Below are 23,552 nucleotides of genomic sequence, written 5' to 3'. Positions count from 1 at the left end.
AACAGTACAGCTTATAAAAGCAAAATAACTTAAAATAAAGGCCTAGTGAGACACTTCTCATTAAAAATAAGTTATTTACTTCTGCTATAACGAAAGCAAATTTTCTGCAAGTACTAGTACTTTAAAAAGGAAATATTTTACAATATAAAGTTACTAATGGGGATCCTTTATCCAACAAGCACAAACATTTTAAAATTATCAACTACATAAATTAATGCAACGTGCAAGACTGAGGGGGGGAGGAACACATTTGCTTGTACTCCCCCCCGCACTCAAAATATTCGAATAATGGACCGAGTAAAAGGACCTTCTAAAAGGTTTGAAAAGCTAAAATTTAGCCCCTTCCGTAAAATTCCAATAATTTAAAAGGCGAGGTGAAATGCATATAGTCAAGTTTAAAAGGGGGTCGAATAACAACAAGGGGGAGTGGTCCTTCAAAATTAAACCAGACCCTATCGATGTTTAATTAGAAGGCTAAAGAGGACCCCCCCCCCCCCTACCAAAACTAAAAATAATAAAATATATATTTACGCGGAGAAACCAAAGTGGACATAACATTAACGTCACTTGATAGAGCGTACGGAGCTTGGTTGAGTAGGTAAAGTATACAATGAATAAAGCGTATTACGAACGTAGCGGAAAATAAATTACGTCACCTGATAGTGTAGGCGGAGTTAATGGATAAGGTAAAGCGTACAGCGATAAGAGTAATAGTATATTATCAATTAAGGGAGTCGGATTCGAACAACAAGCAACAAATCAAAATCTAATCTACTTTAAATAATTGATTCGGGAAAACGCCGGCAGCTAGCGTACATAGTAGGTGCCACATGGCTCCCCCCCCCCCCCGGCCGACCATTTACTATTGTTTCTCGGTTATTAATGGCGCTGGGGCGTCTCTGACCAGAGCAAGGCCCCCAGCTCTCAGAAAAGGATTCTGAGAGCTCTAAGGACAGTGTTCCCAAAACGCCACCTTGTTGGAGATAAGTTCGGGACAGTGGAAATAGTGGAAAATTCGCCAATAGTGGAAAATTCGCCAATAGTGGCAAATAGTGGCAAATAGTTAAAAATTGGCAAATAGTTAAAAATTGGCAAATAGTTGAAAATTGGCAAATAGTTGAAAATTGGCAAATAGTTGAAAATTGGCAAATAGTTGAAAATTGGCAAATAGTTGAAAATTGGCACATAGTTGAAAATTGGCACATAGTTGAAAATTGGCACATAGTTGAAAATTGGCACATAGTTGAAAATTGGCACATAGTTGAAAATTGGCAAATAGTTGAAAATTTGCAAATAGTGCCTAATAAATTGAAAAATTGTGGTAAATAGTGGAAAAATGGCCAATAGTGGCAAATAGTGGCTAATAAATATGCAAATAGTGGAAAATCTTTGAAAATTGGCCAATAATGGCAAATAGTGGCTAATAAATTGGCAAAATGGTGGCGAATAGTGGCTAATAAATTGGCAAATAGTGGCTACTAAATTGACAAATAGTGGTTAATAAATTGACAAATAGTGGCTAATAAATTGTAGAATAGTGGAATAATGGCCCAGTGGCTAATAAATTTTCAAATAGTGGGAAAATGGCTAAATTGGAAAATAGTGGCAAATATGCAAATAGTTGCTAATAAATTGGCAAATAGTGGAAAATTGGCAAATAGTGGTTAATAAAGAAAAATTGCATTTCAAAGGTTAGAAAAGTAATTGCAATTTAATTTTTTAATTATTGTAAAAATTTCTTAGATTACACTGAACTCACGATGTTAGAAATAATTATTCCAAAAAAATTAAGACTTTTCTAATGTGAATCCATTTCTACACATATATATTTGACTTAAGTAGCCCAAAACTGAAATTTCAGTATTAAAATATTTTTTATTATTATTTTATAATTTTCTGTGGTAAAAATATTTAGTGGCCACTTTTGGCCAGATTGGCCACTTATTTTAATTTGTTAAATCTATTTTATTTTGTTGAGCCTCTTAGGATTTGGGAACACCCTATATTAACGTTTTTGGGCCCCTTATGTTAATTTATTATATCTATTTAATTCTTGGGCTCCTTAGGATTTTGGGGGCCCCATACGTTAATGCTTTTGGACCCCTACGTTAGTTCTTAAAGTTTCCAAATCAAAGCGATTAATCCCCAAAATTTAAATTTCTACACTTTGTTGGATAAATTTTAGTTACATTTGAAGGAATTTAAAAGTAACAACGTAAATGTTTTAGCTTATTTTAAAACGTTTTGGATCCAATTTAAAATTTATCCTAGACTCCTACCCCTTGGCGCCGTCACTAATAGTTAAATTCCAAACGATCTTTTAAACTTAAAGTGGTTTTGAAATATGGACGGAGCCAAACATTTCCTTAAATGAAAGCGAGCTATCTTGAAAGTTAGCCGAAAATTCATCAGAATTCATTCCGCGGAAAATCCATTTTAATTAGGCCCTTTTATTGATTACCATCCAATCGACCAATCACGGACGACCTACTCCCCCCCCCCCCCGTAAAAGAAGCGACACTTAGAAACGCCATCTTTACTCGATCAATTAGAGCAAAAGTTTAAAAATTTTGCCCCGTTTCGGCGTTGGGAATTATTCAAATTAAGAGCTAGGCAAAATTCGTTCCGCTTCCAAATTTGAGAGGAAATGTAAAAGACATTTCGAATCGGGACTAATTTCGGCCCCGTCTCAAATTCGAATGATCAGAAGACGGGAGGAAGTAAAGGAAGGGGCGATAACAAATGACAAACAGGACCTCTGTCGCTTCAAATAAAACCAATTAGCATCGGCCAGAATGTCATAAGGATGAAATTTCTAGCCAAGATTTTTGAGAAATCAAAAAAAAATAAAATAAGATTTAAAAATTCAAATTGATTTCAGTTTTTTTAATTTAATTGACATATGTACCAAAATTGTATTTTAAAGAAAATCGAACGCTTAGTTAAAAAGTTTTCAATTTAGACTAAAGAAAGTCAAAAACTTACATTAAAATGCTTACTACTTAGACTAAAGAAAGTCAAAAACTTACTTTAAAATGATTACTACTTAGACTAAAGAAAATTAAAAGCTTACTTTAAAATGCTTACTATTTAGACTAAAGAAAGTCAAAAGCTTACTTTAAACGGCTTACTATTTAGACAAAAAAATCAAAAGCTTACTTTAAGATGCTTACTATTTAGACTAACGAAAATCAAACTTTAAAATTTTTACAATTTAGACTAAAGAAAATCAAAAGCTTAATTTAAAATGTTTACAATTTAGACTAAATAAAATCGAACTCTTACTTTAAAATGTTTACTATTTAGACTAAAATAAAAATCGAAAAAACCACCAAAAAAGGACCAAAGTAAGCCAAGAATATTTTGAAACGAGATACAAAATCTACAAGGTTTCGAAAACGACTCTTATAAAGAGCCTAAATTGAAAACATGTAGAAACTCCAGTGAATCAGTTTGCACCGCGACTAAACCAAGAGTTTAACTGAAATAATTTGCTGTTGTAAATTTCCGTTACGAAATGGCGCACGCGTCAACGTTAAATCGAACAAGGCCTAGCAAATTAACAATTTCGGTCGACGCACTTTCGTCAAGTTAGAAACTTTTGGCCACTAGAGCAACTTGTTAAAGTCTAGAAAACTATTTTGTCGGCGATATTAAAAGACAGAATAAGGGGGGTAGGGAATTGTCCAGACTCCAAATTGCCTTTTGACCCCCCCTTCCAAGAGCGTGTCTAGAGATAATACCAGGGCCAAATATATAAGGGCGCGAACTATTTTTGCGACAGCCACCCACTTCACTCAAGCCCATTTTCAGAGATCACCTTTTGGCCCGTCAAATAAATATACCAAAATTAAACCGCTTGAGTTGGTCCATTTTATAGTTGGCAAACCGATACGATTCCACTATACCTTTACAAATAATTTCCATAAGCTTTCTATAGAATCTTAGCGGAGTCTATAGAAATTCTAAGGGGTTCCTGAGAATTCTATAGAAATTCTAAGGGGTTCCTGAGAAGTCTGTAGAAATTCTAAGGGGTTCCTGAGAAGTCTGTAGAAATTCTAAGGGGTTCCTGAGAAGTCCATAGAAATACTAAGGGTTCCTGAGAAGTCTATAGAAATTCTATGGGTTCCTTTAAAGGTCTTAAACGCATTTCTACAGACATCGAAATTTCGAAATCTATAGAATTTTTCTTTAAAATTACGATTCCAATTTTTTGAATCTATGGATATTTGGGTAATTTTTGTATAAGATTCCAATTAAAATTTTTTGAATCTACGGACATTTGGGTAATTTTCTATAAGATTCCAATTCCAATTTTCCTATTCTTTAAACATTTCTGTAATTTTCTATAAGATAACGATAATTTTTCTACATGTTTACAATTAAAATTGATAAATTCTATAGAAATTTAATTTTTCTGAAGTATTCGAATGACAATTTCTTGGTGCTATAGACATTTGAGAAACTTTTCTACAGAATTTTGATTACAATTCTGTAGATTCTAAATACATTGAGTAATTTTCTATAGATCCCTGAAGAATTCCAATTAAAGTCCTATAGACATGTGTCATTTCTACTGAAGGACTTAAAAGGATATAGAATATCTTAGTTTTTCTATATATTTATGTATAAAAGATTTCGTAAAGTCTATAGAAAAGTTTTTTAAGGGTTTTAATTTTCAGAAAAAAATATAAAATTGCAAAGTTTGTCAAAAAATTATAGACGTTATCGAGGTAGCCTCACACCGAAAACGACTTCATAAACTCCCGTTTGGAAGATGATAAGGCGGTAGGGTAAATAAAAACTGCACCTGAGACTGCACATGGTTAGCAACCGTAACAACGGTAGGTTTTTCTTTATAGCGAAAGGAGAGAGGATGCATTTTGAAAACCATTTTCGGCCTCTCGCTAATGGTTGCCATGACAACTTGAATCAACCTCCCCCGCAATATATGGAGCGAATATTTGAAAAATTCCCGGATGAAATAGTAAAATTGAACCGGGTTTCAAGCTTTTTTTCTCTCAGGCTCTGATCATAAACGGAGGATCACATAATGTTTTTCTTTTTTTTTTAAAAAAAGGGTACTTTAACCGATAACCCATAAACGAGGGTAAAATATAATAAGCACAAGCAACTGTGTTTTTAATTAAAACAGTTCTTTACAGTGTCTAAATGTTTAAAAGAAAATGGAATTTGTATTGATTGAATTAAATGGAGTATTATCTTAAGTAACATAAGTATGATATTTGGACTAGAAATTGAGAAATTGTAACAGAAAAAAAATATCCAGTATGTTCTAAATTAAAAATATATTAGAAATTCAAAAATATCCGGGATATTGTTAAATAAAAATATCCATCAATAAAAATTAAAAAATACCCGGGAAATTAAAAATTCAAGTAAATACCCGGGAAATTAAAAATTCAAGAAAATACCCGGCAAATTAAAAATTCAAGAAAATACCCGGCAAATTAAAAATTCAAGAAAATACCCGGCAAATTAAAAATTCAAGAAAATATTCGGTAAATTAAAAATTAAATATCTGGCAAATCAAATATTAAATATCCGGCAAATTAAAATTACCTGGCAAATTAAAAATTAAATTCCTGGCAAATTAAATGAAAATAAATATCCGTTAATTTAAAAATTAAAGATTCGAAAAATTAAAAAATTAAATATCCCGGAAATTAAATTAAAACATCCCGGAAATTAAATTAAAACATCCCGGAAATTAAATTAAAACATCCCGGAAATTAAATTAAAATACCCAGGAAATTAAAAATAAAAAATAATCAGGGAAATTAAAAAATACCAATTTCAAGAAAAAAAGAAGGCACATTTTGTGCTAAAGGAAAAAATACGTTCACGTAAAGTAATACGAAATAAGAATGAGACCTAAAAAGATATTTAAAATTGGTGTCCCTTCGCATTAATTTGTTACCTAACAGAAAACCTAAAAATACATAATTTATTTCCTGGAATTTTTTCAAGAATTGAAAAATTCAAATCCGGCAAGTTACAAACAAAAGCATCAAGTTTAAAGCTTTGGGCAAAATCCCCAACGTTCCGAATGAAGATGAACTTCAAATTCCAAGAATGCCGTAAAACAAAAGACTGATTTGAAGCGCAGTTCTGTTTTAAGATAAGTGAAATAAGATTCAGCTGCAATTTTAAATTCAACAATTCCTCGAAAAGACTAGAAAATCCTAATCCATATTTCGCCGTACGGAAATTTTCTATAAAAATTCTACAGAAATCCTTTGTTAAATCTATAACGACTTCTATATCAGCAGGGTTCATACAACTCTTTGCAAACCGATTTCCCTGATATTTACAGGACTTTCCACTGATATTCACCTTATTTCTCCAAGTGCAAGACAACCTCAATAAAAACTATTGTTTTAAACAATTACCTCCATGTCATTGCTAACGTAAAAAATCTTTTCTCTAAGAGGTATAGGATTACTAAATGACATTTAATCTAAAAAGGTTCGATATTATTATATATTAGAGAAGTAATTAAGAATAATTTATGTTATTTTGTACTCTTTAGGGCAAACTTTCTAAAGCTCATAAACTTTTCTTATTTCCCTAATTTTACTAAAGAATGGATATTTCCCCAAGTTTTACCAAATAATGGGAATTTCCCCAAGTTTTACCAAATAATGGGAATTTCCCCAAGTTTTTCCAAATAATGGGAATTTCCCCAAGTTTTACCAAATAATGGGAATTTCCCCAAGTTTTACTAGATAATGGGAATTTTCCCAAGTTCTACCAAATAATGGGAATTTCCCCAAGTTTAACTAGATAATCAGAATTTCCTCAAGTTTTACTAGATAATGGGAATTTCCCCAAGTTTTACCAAATAATGGGAATTTCCCCAAGTTTTACTAGATAATGGAAATTTCAGCAAGTTTTACCAAATAATGGGAATTTCCCCAAGTTTTACTAGATAATGGGAATTTTCCCAAGTTTTACTAGACAATCAGAATTTCCCCAAGTTTTACTAGATAATGGGAATTTCCCCAAGTTTAACTAGACAATCAGAATTTCCCCAAGTTTTACTAGATAATGGGAATTTTCCCAAGTTCTACCAAATAATGGGAATTTCCCCAAGTTTAACTAGATAATCAGAATTTCCCCAAGTTTTACTAGATAATGGGAATTTCCCCAAGTTTAACTAGATAATGGGAATTTCCCCAAGTTTAACTAGATAATCAGAATTTCCCCAAGTTTTACTAAATAATGGGAATTTCCCCAAGTTTTACTAGATAATGGGAATTTCCCCAAGTTTTACTAGATAATGGGAATTTCCCTTATTTTTCCACGACTTTTCAGTCGATATTTCCCGGTTTCGCATGTCTTTAAGAACCCTGATCAGTAAACACGTAGAAAACTCAAAACTGATAAAACTTACTAAATTATCTAATTTATACCACAGAAAAAGTAAATAAAAATAAAATACATTTATAAAAATTGGGCGTAGAATTAACGCTTACCTTTTTAATAGTTTTAATATTGTATTAAAAATTAAAATGTCGATTTAAAATTTACTTTAGTAGTAAGAAATGTGAGAAGGGGGTTAAATCCCAACAGGGGCATTTATCACATCCCCCCCTTTAGGACATAGCCCTGGCAATAACAGGGCCGTTAGCACCTCTGGTAACGAAAACTAACTGCAAACGGAAAGAAGTTAGTAGCGCCATCAGGCGGAGGCGTTTGCCAACTCGACCACTTCTTTCCCCCACTAAACCATCCATTTGTGCGCCCCCCTCCCCTCCCCCCGAAAACGACGTCATAAAAAAAGCAGATAAAGTTTCTTTATCTTTCTGCTCTCGGGGGACATTCACAAATTGCACCACGCCCAAAAAGTTGCGAGCTGAATTGTTGATTTTTATTTTTTTCTAAATCTATTTTAATCTCGTTTTTTGATTGATTTTTTTAACGTTTTTGCCATCTTTCTCTTAGAAGAATAATTTCCTATGTAAATAGCAATGTAAACTAAAGTTTAAATTAATTTTAATTAATATTAAAATCTATATCATTTAAAAAATATTTTTCTCGTTCTTAAACGATCTTTTAATATGAAAAATGTTGTTTTTTACCTCTTTGTTGACTAATTTGTATATAATTTGGGAGTAATGTTAATATGAACTAAAATTTAAATTAATATTAGTTTATATCTCAAAAATTAAATTAAATTGTTTGTCTTGAATAAATATATTGAAATATAATAGGTTATTTAAATCGATGTTTTTAGGAATTAAATTATTCAAAATTATTAAAAATAATGATACTAATAAATGTTTAATAATATTGGTTATTTAATCTTATAATCATCCTATTTAAATAAAATTTATAGGGTAAAGATATATAAATATGATAGTTTTACTAAGCGTATTTAAATTACAATTCAATAAATATTTTTGGTTGATGTATCACAGGTTATATTAATAAAAGTAACATAATAATAATCAGCTAGGCTAATACCCAAGGCACCACCTTAGGCCCAAGTCATAAAGCGACTTTTGAAGTCATTAATTCAGGTGGCCGGGTTACAATGCGTAGGAGGGTGGTGGCAAGCCCTGCATACCACGAGAATGAGCCAACAGCTCCCTACACTAACTATTACCGTTAACCTCGACAAGTTTTTATGGAAGGGGAAACCGAAGAACTCGGGGGAAAACCCCTTAAACCAGTGGGGAGAGAACTTGCAGAAGGAGCTGATGGGCTGCCGGCAGTTTGATATCTAAAGACGTCGAAATTTAGCAATGATAGTCGAAAACCAAGTGCAACTCAGTTTATAGATTTAAAATTAAAGGGTTATTGATTTTTTGAAAAATAAAATCTAAAAAAATTGATTGATTTGATTTAAATTGCATTTTTATTGATTTGTTTTGATAACACTGATTTTTTCATGTTTTATGACATTTAAGTATTAATTTGCAATATAATGGTTCTTTTTATAAAATAACCTTGGCCATCTTGTTGAAATGTTGCCTCCCCGCTTCAGCAGTGGATTCGTTTTCTCTCCCACTAAAGAGTTTATGAACTCATTCTTAGGCATTGGCTGAAGTATTCCAGAGCAACATTTCAACAAGTTGGACAAGCGTAAAGACATTTTATAAAATCAACTATTCTCTCCAATTGCTACACATTTTTAAGGGGGGGGGGGTGTTATTCTAAAAGTCGTCCCCTTTACGTAGGACCCCCAAACGGGGGGTAGAGGTTGCTCTCTATTTCCAAGTAGCTGATATTAAGGTCCCACACAAATCTATCTGGGCTTCAAAAAATACCTTTCCTTGAAAACATTCTTTTTATTCTCTACGTAAGCTTTATTGCACTCATTTGAAGAATCTCGTTCCTCCGAGAATCAAGGCAGTTCGAAATATGACTCGCCGACACGAGATACACTAATTTTTTTATTCGTTTCTTTTTGGGCGATGGTTTCTATGACGACCGGGTATTTTTATTTACATTATTCTCAAGGTCACGAGCTGTTTTTTTTTGTCGTACGAGACCAAGGGACGAGAAAGCAGGGAGAAAAATTCGATTTTAAACGTCTTCATACTCACTTGGAGTTAGATGTAAACAAACCACGGCCATTGTTAAGACGTGGTTCACCATGGACAGTATTATTATAGTTAGTTTTTACCATTTTTATGTTAAATCAAAAATAAAACTACGAGCGTAAAAAAATAAGCCTCGTCAAGAACCGCTAAAATTACATGACCGCCATTTTTTTGTTTACAACTAACTCTCATTGCGTTTAGGTCGTTTAAGGTGATATGTTCCAACAGAGGCCGCCAATACACTTTCTCGTCCCTGTATCAACTGTCCTTGACGAGACACACGCTAGCATATTTAGTGATATACAGGTGCCTTGAACTATACTTTCCACTACCTAATTTTTATTTTTCAATAAAACCTACTGTTTATAAGCAAAAAACCCCGCTTGTTGCTGAAGGCGTGTGCATCTTCGTTTAATTATATTTTTAAAATTCTACGTTGCACAGAATCTCCGCCACTCCCATATAAAAATGGTAAAGGTGGTAAAGTTATGAATTTATTTATGGTGATACGTATCATAGAAGTACTTAAAAACCGATATGAAACCACAGATAAATTTTTTTACTGGACTTTTTTTTACGATTTTACCTTTTTCTCTATACGAAAAAATGGTAAATCACGTCATCTGCTAGCCAAAATTTATCCGCTAAAAAGGTCACAGGCAGCCATTTTGGAGGAACGTTTTTACTCTGACTCAAACTATTCGCCTCCACAGAATCGGAGTAAAATGACGTCGTAGCGTTACTCTTACCCTACTCCGAAATCCCGGAACAAGCGAAAAGAAACCACCTATAGTCCAATTCTCCCTTCAGAATCAGAGTAAAATGACGTCATAGCGTTACTCTTACCCTACTCCGAAATCCCGGAACAAGCGAAAAGAAACCACCTATAGTCCAATTCTCCCTTCAGAATCAGAGTAACAGCCGTAACACGTACTCATTACTTTTTGATTAATTTTCTAGGAAATTAAAAATCTAAGCCTAAAACTCAGTAAAAAAATATACTTATTTATTTTATCCTAAGTATGTTTTTTTTTGGTTCTCTTAAAACGACTTTGTAGCTTTTTTCGCGAATGACCGTTGGGGGGCGCTAACGATTTTCACCCCTTCCATCTAGTTGCAAAACTTAGTCACCAGGGGCGGAAGAAAAGTCTAAAAGTGGCTATAATCGTACCTTCCCCCTAAGTTAGCTGGAAGAGGTGAAATACTAAGGTTTTTCCGTTCTCAAATCCGTTTACTGAAGGAGGAGGAAAAAACGAGAGACCTACTCCTAGCGCCATCTATACGAGCGACTTGGGACTTGTAAAATAGTAGTAAAAAAGCACTCGCTACTTCCGCGGAATTACGCTCGGGGATCCGTCTTATTAAATTAGATGGTCTCCGAAACGGGACCAGGCGCCGTAAACTACCTCCCTCTAGCGACTCTTTTTAGCACTACCGAAGTAATTATTTTTAATTTAAAACTTGGGGAAAAAAAGCCATATAAATTTATCTAAAGAAAACGATGGTCGTAAAAGTGGTACCTTCGTTTCCATGGCAACTGAAAACGGAGAACGCGAAACGTCATGGCAACGGGGGAAATTGCCACGTTCCGTTTTATTGTTACAAAAGAAACTCTAGATAAGCTAATCAAGCGTCGGCCCGATGACTTTATTGCTTGATACACGCGGTCGGTTTTCCCAGGTTTTGTTGGCCCAATAAACGCGGCCATATCTGCAGTTAGGACACGGTCTAGGATGAAGTTAGTAGAAGGAAAGTGAGGTCGACCCGTCAGTCCCAGGTTCAGGTTTAGGTTCGGGATCGAGATCCGGGATTTAAGGGTGAAAGGGGGGTAAAATCATCGAAAAGTCAATGTATTTATGATATTTCTCGCGACGATTTGTTTTCCCACATATCAACATATTGTGTTCAGGCCAGCTTGTTCATTTATATCTGCTTATCTTGAAAGACACTTGAACGTATATCTTATTGCGTTTTATCGTACGAAATAAGTTGAAATGATGTAAAAAGTGATAACCTAGGCGGCGCGCGCGGATTCCCCGGGAGGCGCGGTTAATTTAAATTTTAGAGTGTTTTGACGTCATGGAATATTCGTTGTTAAAGTAGAATGGAAATATTTTTAAACTTCATTTTAATATCATTGTAGTACTTAAATATGATTGTCACTTGAATCTATCTCACGAGTATTTCAAACGAATATTTCAAGTTTAAGTATGAGAAACGTATCGTTCTCAAATGATACTTGAATATACTATAAAAGGGGTTGTATAGGGTTGTGGGAGGTCATTCCACGGTTAACTGCGGTAGCTATATTCAATATGCCTAAAGCTCAGTATACATGTCCTACGTGCGCGAAAAGTTTCGCTACCAAGTCCCCCTTAAATCGGCATGTTAGAGAAGTGCACGGTGATAGACATAAGTTTGTCTGTGAAGTATGTGGTAAGACTGTTGCTAGATTGGAAAATTTCAAGAGCCATCAACGAACTCATGACTTGAACGCACCCGGCCCTTCCGAACCCATGGACCTGTCTCGCACACCGTCGCCAATGCAACGTTCGCCATCACCAACCCGTCCACCGTCACCTAGTTTGCTTCAAGGCATTCAACTGGAATCTACCCGTACACAGCCATCTACATCAGCTTTACCAGACATTCTAACACCATCACCTGTTCCCGCCTCACCAATACTTGATGAAACACCACCAGCATCCCCAAGTATGGTTCAGGCTTTGAATGATACGCTAGCCTCTATCCGTTACAATGCCGAAGATTATGATATTGATGCGGGGATGTTTATTGGACGTTACCGAGCCGCTTTCCGTAAATTTTTAGTAGAAAGACTGGCTAGTAAACGTGGAATTAAGTGGTTCCTACTCGTAAGATCGGTTTATATGAGACCCTTAGGAGGTATGGAGCAAAGAGCGGAAGTACGACCCTACTTCCGGAGCACTATGCAAACAACATTAACGCTCGATGTCATTGAAAACCAGCTGGACGACTGCATTGAAACAATACAGTCAGCAGCGGAAAACTTTGAAGCGACAGGTATATGTACTAAATATAAAAGTTATATTTTGAACTAAAACATTATATTTTTGATAGGATCGGGTTGGGTAATTGATCGTATTCTGTATGTAGAATTAAATGTAGCATCTTACCAGCCGTTACGGGGGTCATCGTATATGGAACTACCTGAAAAACTATCTCAACGTCGTGCGATTCTTAATATTAGAAACGAAAATGATGAGAAATGTTTTCTCTGGTCAATTCTAGCTAAACTTCACCCAGTTCCTTGGACTCAAAACCCTCACCGTGTTACCAAATATAGACCTTATGAAAATGAACTTGATACCAGTGGCATATCTTTTCCTTTCAAATTAAACACTATGGAACTTAAAAAATTTGAATTAATGAATAATTTATCAATATCTGTTTTTGGCTTCTCGGGAGATATATTCCCCCTTTACGTAAGCGCTAACAAGTGTGGTGAGGAAAGGGAGGTTGATTTGCTATACATCACCGATGAAACTAAAGATATTGACGATGGGAATAGACATTACTGTCTTATACGAGACCTAGGAAAACTGCTACAGCATCTAACAAAACACAGAAATACAAGTTATTATTGCAGGTAATTTAGTTTCCAATATATTAGTTTGCAATCTACTAATTATTTTCTGCATTAGAATGTGTCTTCACCGATTCAGCGGAAACAACGCTGAACAGCGACGTGATGCGCATATCGAAGAATGCGTCACCCACGGCGTCCAAAAAACAGTTTTCCCTACCAAGAAGAAGACGCTTTATTTTGATAAATATGAGTGGACGGAAAAAGTAAAAATAAAAATTATTTAATTTAACTCTTAATGAAATGAAATTATTAGGTGCAGTATGTATTTTACGCCGATTTTGAAGCAATCCTACCGAGAGTTCAAGGATGTGATCTAGATCCCGATTTAAATACCAGCAAAGTAAACATGCACATCAGCTGCGCGTATTCGTGGGTGCTTGTTGGACCTAACGGTAAATTATTTGGCAAAATTCCCTTTTAGATATATTATAAGAGAAGACTTATAGGTGTACCTGTTCGAACCGATTGCTATCGAGGTCAAGATGCAACTCGAAGATTTCTGGAGTCTATTCTAGAATTAGAGAAGGAGTTGATGGAACTCATTGAGACCAATGTACCAATGATTATTACCCCGGAGGAGGAGGAACAGTTTCAAGCTGCTACGCATTGCTACATTTGTCAGAAACAGCTAAATCAGGGAAATATGCCCGCTGTTCGAGATCATTGTCATTTCAGCGGTAAATATAGGGGGCCAGCGCATAACCTCTGTAATCTTCAAAAGAAAGTTCCAGAATTTATCCCTATTTTCCTTCATAACCTTAGCAGGTGAATTTATTAAGTTAATTATCCAGGAAATAAACCTAATAATAATAAATCTTCATAGATACGATTTACATCTTATATGTCAGGAGATTGGTCATTTTAAGGAACAGACACTTGACTGTATTCCTTCCACTAGCGAAAATTATATTTCACTCAAACTAGGTAAAATATATTTAATTATGGATTTAACCTTAACAGTAATTTTATTATTATTTTTAGGGAGATTTCGGTTTTTAGACTCTTATCGATTTCTAAGCGATAGCCTCGATGCTCTAGTATCTAATCTCGTTTTGGAAGGAGCCAGTAAATTTCAGATTGTTAAGAAATATTTTGAAAGTGATAAAGTTCAACTGCTTTTGCGGAAGGGAGTCTACCCGTACGAGTATATGGACGATGAAAAGAAATTTGACGAGACGATGCTGCCACCTAGAGAAGCGTTTTTCAGTTCATTGAAAAATCAAAATATTTTAGAATCTGATTATTTACACGCCCAAAATGTTTGGACAGCGTTTAATATTCAAACATTAGGTAAAATTACTATAGTATAAATATTTCAAATCTCTTAACCTCGGTTTTCGTAGGGGAATACACCGACCTCTATGTGAAAAGCGATGCGTTGCTCTTAGCCGACGTTTTTGAAAATTTTAGAACATTATCTATAACTCATTATAAATTAGATCCCGCTCACGCTTACACCGCACCAGGTTTAGCCTGGCAAGCAGCTTTGAAGATGACCGATGTTCGCCTCGATCTCATACTTGATATAGATCAACACTTATTTATTGAAAAGGGTAACGCTTTTTGATATTTTAAATATTTTTTGTATTTACATTGAATTTTTAGGTATTCGAGGCGGTGTTTCAATGATCTCAACTCGTTATTCTGAAGCGAATAACAAATATATGCCCGACACATATGATTCGTCTAAAGAGAGCAGTTATATATGCTATTTAGGTAATTTAAATTTTTAAAAAAATATATAATTTTTTTTATTTTTTTTTATTTTAATTATTTTAATTTTAATTATATTAATTAACTTAATTTAACTTAATTGAAGATGCTAATAATTTGTACGGTGCTGTTATGTGTGAACCACTACCGCTAGGCGACTTCCAGTGGGTTCAGGAGGATGATTTGCAAACACTCTGTGAAAATATTCTGAGTATTCCCAATAACGTTGAAAACGGATACATTTTAGAGGTAAATAACAAGTGTTATAATTATTGAATTATATTTTTAAAGAATTGTTTCCTTTGCAGGTGGATCTTGAATATCCTCCAGAGTTGCATGACTTACATAACGATCTCCCAGTAGCGGCGGAATCTAAAGTTATTACACATGATATGCTATCTCCATACTCCAAAGATCTCTTAGGAAAATTAAATATTAAGGAGAATCAAAGTCTACCAAAACTTCTTCCTAATTTAAATAATAAAGAGAAATACATAGTACATTACCGCAATTTAAAATATTATGTAGAATTAGGTTTGAAAATAACCAAGGTTCATCGAGCTCTAACCTTCACTCAAGGAAAATGGTTAGAAAAATATGTTAGATTCAACACTGAACAGAGGAAATTATCCAAGAGTTCATTTGAAAAGAATTTCTGGAAACTAATGGTTAACTCTGTTTTCGGGTAAATCAATTTAAATAATTTATTGCTGTTTTTTCCCTTACTTCATTTAATTCTTTAGAAAAACAATGGAAAATTTACGGAAGCATATAAATTTCGAGTTGATTCATAAACCAGAAAGAATGTTAAAAGTTACAAGTTCCCCGCAGTTTGAACACTTTACCATCTTTAATGAAGAGTTAGCCGGCGCTCATAAGAAGAGAGCTAAAATTGTTCTTAACCGGCCTATATTTACCGGATTCACCATTCTAGATTTATCCAAGGAGCTCATGTATCGGTTCCATTATGGATTCATAAAAAATACGTACGGGGACAAAGCATCACTATTATTTACAGACACTGGTAATTTAATTTAATATGCATTTTTTATTTAAATAGTACTAATATATAAAATATTTACAGACAGTCTAACGTACAACATTAAGACGGATGATGTTTATAAAGACTTTGAAGTTCATAAACACCGCTTTGACTTCTCTGATTATCCACCTTCGCATTTCCTTCATTCTAATCAGAATAAAAAAGCTCTCGGTTATTTTAAAGACGAGACAAATTCGCAGTTAATTCAAAGCTTTGTAGGACTTCGTCCAAAGCTTTATTCTATTAAATTGTACGGGGAGTCTAAGACCGCTGAAGAGATAGAAAAGGAGTTGCGATTGGGGAAATCTTTAGAGTCAATTTTAAACCATAAAAAGGTTTGTAAGGGTGTTGCCATGAACGTTATTAGAAACGTCATCCGCCACGAAGACTATGAACGTTGTCTTTTTAATCAAGAAACCATGTCAGCCGAGATGATGCGTATAGCTAGTTTCAAGCATGAACTATTTACTTTAAATACTAGAAAACTTTGTTTATCACCAAATGATGATAAGAGATACATTCTACCCTGCGGGGTTCGTACATTAGCGCACGGTCATAAAGATATTGAAAAATTATAATGAATGCTTGTATTTATGTATATATAAAAAAAAAACTGCTATTGCTATAAATTGTAAAAAATTATTTTATTGAATACATTTTGCACATGAACTCTTTAATCATTTTATCGTTTACATATTTATCTTTCTTAAACCTAGACACAATGTTATACATTTCGATTCCTTTACACCTGTTTATAGCAAAATAGATACAGAATGCTCCACACGTATTACTAGAATTACTCTGTAATTGATTAGAATTAAAAGTTACAGTTTTACTGTTTCGTTCAATAAAGTCATTAAATTTAAAATAATCTGGCGGGTTTCCAAAGGAATCCATGAATTCACAATTTTTATGTTTAGAAAAATATATTAGAACCCAGTGTTCTCCAGGTTCAGCACTCGTATCGGTATTTACAATAAATAGAGAAGGGAATATTTTTACGTATTTAGGTAGCTTGTCAGCTGCGAACACGCCTTGAAATATACTTTTAGTACTTAAATCTTTTTCAAGAATTTTAGTTATCTGTAGCGAATCCATTAATTACTGTAATCGAAAATCACGGTTCGATTTTTATCAATTTCAATCAAATTTTGAAACTCAGCGTAAATTAGAATGGAAATCGTCTCCGGTAACGGTTTTGCAAATTTTAATTCTAATCTCAGGTTACTGTTTTTTACAAGATGCAAGTGATTAGCGTTGTTATTAAGATCCGAGGTTAAATTGTACGCGAATAAACAATTTCCGTTAGGGTAATCTTCCCGACTTATCTGATTCCCTTCATCTACGTTCCACTGATTAGTTTGAATGAAAAGATTGCAATACGCTTGAATATATAGATTTTCCTCAAAGTTTAGAGATAACGCCTTATGAGGGACGCTGCTACCGTCAATGTACAATCCAATGCTTGATAAATCGAAATGTTGAAAGTTGTACGGAGATTTTTTCAAATCTCCTAGAAACGCTTTTTGTTCCACAAACCCGATAACAACTTTCTTAGGTGCTTGTCCGGTAAATAAATGATCTTGCACACTAGCCATAAGACCAGCGGGTATAGAAAATGAGGTGCACTCCGAACGAGTTACAGGATATTTAGCGGTTCCATATTGTAACGCCTTGGCTTGAGCGAGCGATAGTTCCGGTATCACTTTAACTTTCCTCAGATAAAGGGAAGCTGATAAAATCTCCACTTTACATTTTACGTCGGAATGAACGCAAAAAGCTGCTCTATTTTTATCGAATTTAAATTTCAAATCAACCATATTTAATAAAAAGCGTGGTTGTTGACATAAATCAGTATGGACTACGCCTAACAAGTCAATCGCCCCTTTTTGCGCTAAACTCGCTCGTTTAGAGAAACCATCGTTATCGAAAAATGAATCGAACTTTCCAGGCGTATCCCGATAGAAAAGTGAACTTGTTAAATAACTTTTTTTCGCAGAATCTCCGAACGTTAATAAAGTTTGTATCATACTTTTATAAGCGTAATTTTGACTGGAAGGTGTTACTGATCTTTCATTAAGAAATACGTGGACGTCGCTAAAAAGCGAATGAAGAAACAAATTCTCGGGGGCGATATTGTCGGCTGGAGTTCCGGCGGCCCCACCCGCAACACCTGGTACCGCGGGTTGCGGTAGTTGACCATTATCTTTAGTTACCTTAACTCGAACGTGCAGCAAAGTTTGTGAAAGGTCTATATACGTTTCAGAGTTACCGTTGATAGAAAATGTAATTGATGCGTTATCAACTATATTTGATATTGGATTATACTCAACCCATTCTCCACCAATAATCGAAGATTGTGTCATAGGTACTTGAAACAAATCTAGCTCGGAATTTATACACTCAACTGAGTGCGGGTGTAAAAGGGACATTATGAGAATATATCGGAACGTTTAGGGAACCGTCCTTTCGCTATCCTGCCTGCTGTTGAAATGGCACTTTTCGACTGAGTTCGTTTCCTTTTATTTCCGGAACCCGTCATTCTTTTAATATGATCCGTAGCTGAAGATGTTAGTCTCATGGCTTCATCAGCTGCTGAAGCTAAAGTTTCCCTTCCAGCGTTAATAGAATGCGATTTAAGCGCTGTTTTAATTGGGACTCCGCTAACAACATCGGTCGCTACTTTCGCTCCGGTACTTAAAAGTTTTTTCCCCAAGTAAGAAGCGCCTTTCTTCAGTAAAGGTACCGCGAATCTAAACGCTGAAGATAATATATTTCCTAGTCCATGTCCTCTTTGCACGGCTAAACCTCTATATACAGGTATTCCACCGAAACCAACCTGGTTTAAATAGTAACTTTCATAATCAGTTCTTGAAGGCGAATATTCAGACCTCATGATGTTAACTGTTCGCTCTCTTAAGCTAGAATGAGGGTGTGTCCTGAATGATTAAAGGTTTATAGTGAAGTCCACATTTTACGGGGTTTAAAATGTAATACAACGTGAGCTTTTCCACTATGAAACTGTATTGGCTCACCTAAATCATCTGTTATATTAATCTCTATAGTCTTAATATTATTACACACGACTGGTAGGTAATGAGGTTGTGAAAATATTTTTGTAGTTGTTTTCCCATTAGACTCGGCTTTCTCTTCGACGCTTATGATTCTTAATAGAGGTGCTAAACTATCCCCAACAACGCTATTTTCAACCAGATCAGAATAAACGAATAAGGAATGTAACCCAGCGTTCATATCAACTGGGTAGGGGGTTATCATTGAATTTAAAATGGTGAAATCATTATCTCTTCTATCCTTAAAACCTAGTAAAATCGATAGATCGGGGCCAATTACAGCTCTGATTTTCGGTTGCAATTTAACTTTAATTCGATTAGAATAATTTAAATAAGCGAATGTAACTTGATCTTCTTCTTGGTTGTGGACGTTCATAACATGTAATAGTTCTTCCGGAGTTTTATAAAAACCCGCGGGAACTTCAATTATTTTATCATATTCGAGAGGGTCTTTAACTAGAGGGTTATCAGTCATTTTATCATATTCGAGAGGGTCTTTAATAACCAATAGATTAGGTTTTCGAACGTTATGCCATGTCCGAGGATAGCTTATTTCCGCTAACCCAACTTCGTACTGTTCCTCAAATCTTAACGGTTCAGCTAAATACGTTCGAAATTTACCAACGCTATTATCTTGGTAATATAATGACGAGGAATCTGAAGGTAGCGTTACGTAAAAACTCATTTTAAATCCACTTCTTGTATCCAAGAATTAAATGTAGGGTCGTAATCTTGCCACTTGACATACAGTTCTACGCGGCCGTCCGATTTTTTCCTCTTTTTTATTACTTTTTCGATTATGAAGTAACAGTCTTTTAAATCTCGACCAACAATCTGAACCTCCTCTCGATAGAATACTCCTAAAATGGGGTTAGAATTTAAATCCATCAGCTTATATACAGGTGGGTCACGTGGTAGTCTCTCAGCTATTTTAAACAATTCTGTAGTAAAATTCGGGTTATATTTCTTATCGAAAATTGATAAATTTCTACTTATTCTACAAATATCTCCAATTTCAAACGCGTATGTTAACGGAGGAGAAAAATTTACCGAACCGTAAAGATTTTTCCATATTTTAGCAGAGTTATCTAGAGTAACTTCCGCGGGTTTACATTTAATTGATCTGTGATAACTATTGTTATAAGCGTTTATAATATCATCTAACACGTCGATATATTTAAGGGTGTTATTCTGCGTGAAATAGCGATATAAACGAGATTTAAAACTTCTAATGAATCTTTCAATAATAGACGCTTTCATTTCCGATCGGGTAGCGAAAAATTTAATGTTCCTTCGTTGTAATTCACTCTGCACTTCTTGACAGACAAATTCGTTTCCATGATCACTTTGAATTCTTTTCGGTTGACGGCCTTTTTCAAAAACGTTACGTAACGCTTCTAAAATTGTTACACCTTTCTTATTTTTAACCTCTACAGCCATAGCGTATTTGCTAAATATGTCGATAATACATAATACATAGCGAGATCCTGAATTATATTTAGACAGCTTCTGAAAATCTGCCAAGTCCGCTTGCCACTGTTCGTCAATTCCATAAACAATAGTTCGATTTCGTTTGAATCGTCTTCTAGCAGGTTTATGCAGCGTATATGTATCCTGCTTTATTAGAAATTGTTTTACTTTTTCCAATGAAACCTTTAAACCTTTATGTCGAGCTGAATTATAGAGCGCTCGAACTCCAGCGAATGACCCTGGGTCTGCGGGGTTAGTATAGATCTGCTCAAGTTCTTTCTCCATATTGGGTAATATTTTGATGTAATGGCATGTAACGCCAAAAAAGGAAATTAAATAATTCTAATATTATAATAACTATGATAATTAATACAGCTGTGATAATTTTCGGTGATTTTGAAAATGATTGTGATAAATAGGCTAAAAGTCCTAAAGAGACCGTTTCTGTACAACCTTCCATTGTAGGCTTATACTATGAAATGAGAACAAAATTATCAGGTTAATATATTTTATTTAGTATGTATCCAAGGTCTTAGAGGACTAGGTGAAGATGATGATAACATTGAACTACTTGGTGGTGTATGAAATACAGCGAATGTTTTTAACAGTGTCAATCTTACAGGATTTTTAATTAAACGTTTTGAAATATTTGACTTATGAATGCCCTCGTAAAACTCAGTAACTCCTATAGGATCAATCACTGTTCCAGGCGTTTTTCTCACAGCGTCATACAAAAGATCGATTATATTAGATCCTCCAATCACTTGTCCTCGAATAGAAAGCTCTCCTGAGTTAGTCCATCTAATATATCTCGGATCTTCCGTAGTCGCTCGGTATAATGAAATTGCATCACTAACATAAGTTGCAGGTAGAGAATAAGATATTTGCGCGAACCAAGTTTTAGGTCGTTCAGAGTTTTCAATAACGGGAGAGATTTGCTCTTTACGTACGTAAGTTAACCGTCGTTGGAGAGTTTGATTGTATAATGCTAATTTCTCTGATTCGTTTAAATCTGGATTATCTAGAATAGATTTCATTTCATCATCGAGTGTCTTCTCTTTTTGAAGTTCAGGTGTTTCTTCTGTTTTGGAAGGTGTATTGTTTTTTAATCTCTCCATTACATCTTCAGGTACTAGAAGCATTTTTCGAGCCATCATCGGTTTATAGCTCGGCTTATTGCACTTCCGGCGACTGAGCTAACGATAGATAGCAGTGGCGCTAATAAAAATGGAAGAAAACCACCCTTTTGTACCAGAATCTTTCGTCGTTTTGATAAAGGGTTCTTCTTCGACACGTTTCGTATAACCGCGCTATGTTTCTTTAACCGCTTACGATGATGTTCTGACAGTTCAATTGTTCCGTGCAATACATTTATACAACATTCAACGAGGGCTAATATAGCTTCCTGGCTAGCGTATTTAATAGCTGTCTTTCTTTGATTTAGATTACAGGATGTTAGGAAACGTAGAAAGTCTATGTTTTTCTTAACTCGTTTTGAGACATCCATTTAGAGATTTTCTTAGCCTTTCTTAAAGCGCAATGAACAGTTTCGGAATGGAAAGGACAGTCTAATTCAACGTCTTCTAGTTCTGATAATTTAGGACAACCGGTATCTTCGATGTTAGTTACTGGAACACCGAGGAGTGTCGATAATACTGCAGCTTTTTCTAAACCTTTGGTGAAAAACGAAGTCGCTTTTTCCGCTATCTGATTGCAAATGTCACGTCTCGTTCTGTAAGGACGTTCGCCGTCATCCCATCGAAGATGACAAATGTTATGAGATATCCATCTGCATTGTCTTTTATCTTCGTTTGAGAGCTCTTTGAAAGGGCATGGAGATTTGAAAGTAAACACTTCCGATTCTTCAGTTTCTAATTCTTTAATAATCCACTCTCGATTAACCCTAAAAAAAATCCCTTCTATAATACACTTCATTTTGGAATAAAGACAGCCGATTCTTCACCCGGTATTAAACCTGTTCGTAGTAAATACTGATCTGGGGTGTGAGGTTTCAAGTCAACTAATAAATACCCAAATTTCCGTGACGTAGCTTGTTGAAACGCATCAATAACGTATTTGCTATTGGTTGGAGATATCTGCCTCGCGAGATGATAAATTGTTGATTTATCTCGTGGTGATTTAAAAATAAATAGATAATGAGCATTTAAATTTAAAGTTCTTATTTCTTTTCCAGGATAATAAAGGTTTTGCATTAAAATTAGTACGGAGGTGTTTCTGTGATGAGATCCACGAATAAATAAATTAGTTACATCTTTATTATTAGATATCTCGCATAATAAATCGTCTAAAATAACTAAATTCCTAATTTGCGGGTTTAATATATTAACATCGAGTAACCCTTCGTGAAACTCGACTGAAGGTGTGTGTTCTAATATTGATTGAAATAGTTTCGGCTGATACTCGGTATAACACCATATTATCCTCTCCGGAGGAGGGCATATACAGGTCTTCTTATGTTGAATCAACCGTCCCACCAGGAATGACTTTCCGCATTGGGTGGACCCGGCTACAAGCCCATTCATTGGATGTTGTAAGCTTAAATCCATAATGGTTAATGAGAATCGGAGCATTAGTGCAATCAATTTTATTAGTTTTTTAACAAGTTTTTAGCATTGCATATTATTAGTGACATTATATTATTTAAAATTTCTTTTGACAATTCACAGCGAATAGTAAACATTTCAATAATATTTTCACAATCTACCGACATAATTATTTCATAAAAATGCAAATCTACACGCTTAGAATAATCCGTCATGATACAATCATGCTGGAGTTGAGATGGATGATCAATTTGGCAGCCATTGCACGCTTTCTTAAGAGCTTCGTGTAATTGTTTAATTACAACGTTAGTCATCGCCTCCTTTATTTCCTTGATTTGCTTTAAACACTTCTGAATAGACTCGTACTGGTCGAGGAAATTCAACCAAGAAGATTGAGCGAAAGCTACCCCCTCTTTAGTCGGTAATAGTTTTCCATAGTTTACTCCGTAACTATGGTACATTTGTCTAACATCTAAAACCTTTTGTTCGGCA

General features: G+C 34.7%; 2 protein-coding genes across 13 annotated transcripts in view; one reads left to right on the top strand and one right to left on the bottom strand.

Annotated features, from left to right (window-relative positions):
- The window catches only part of LOC149958979 (CUGBP Elav-like family member 1), a 570,682-nt gene that overhangs the window by 408,016 nt on the left and 139,114 nt on the right, over positions 1–23,552 (bottom strand). The gene's annotated exons all lie outside the window — the stretch shown is intronic.
- On the top strand, positions 13,733–16,573 carry LOC149958980 (uncharacterized). Its single transcript, XM_090165259.1, has 9 exons — positions 13,733–13,965; positions 14,024–14,124; positions 14,182–14,490; positions 14,544–14,753; positions 14,806–14,916; positions 15,020–15,162; positions 15,222–15,363; positions 15,848–15,937; positions 15,998–16,573. Exons 1-9 carry the CDS (start codon positions 13,733–13,735, stop codon positions 16,531–16,533), a joined length of 1,875 nt encoding a protein of 624 aa, XP_090021385.1. The 3' UTR covers positions 16,534–16,573.

Source organism: Leiobunum rupestre, chromosome 2 (genome assembly GCF_980474605.1).
Source record: "Leiobunum rupestre chromosome 2, qqLeiRupe1.1.hap1, whole genome shotgun sequence".
NCBI lineage: Eukaryota > Metazoa > Arthropoda > Arachnida > Opiliones > Sclerosomatidae > Leiobunum > Leiobunum rupestre.
The sequence above is the reverse complement of the archived record's forward strand: the minus strand, read 5'-3'. Positions and strand labels throughout refer to the sequence as shown.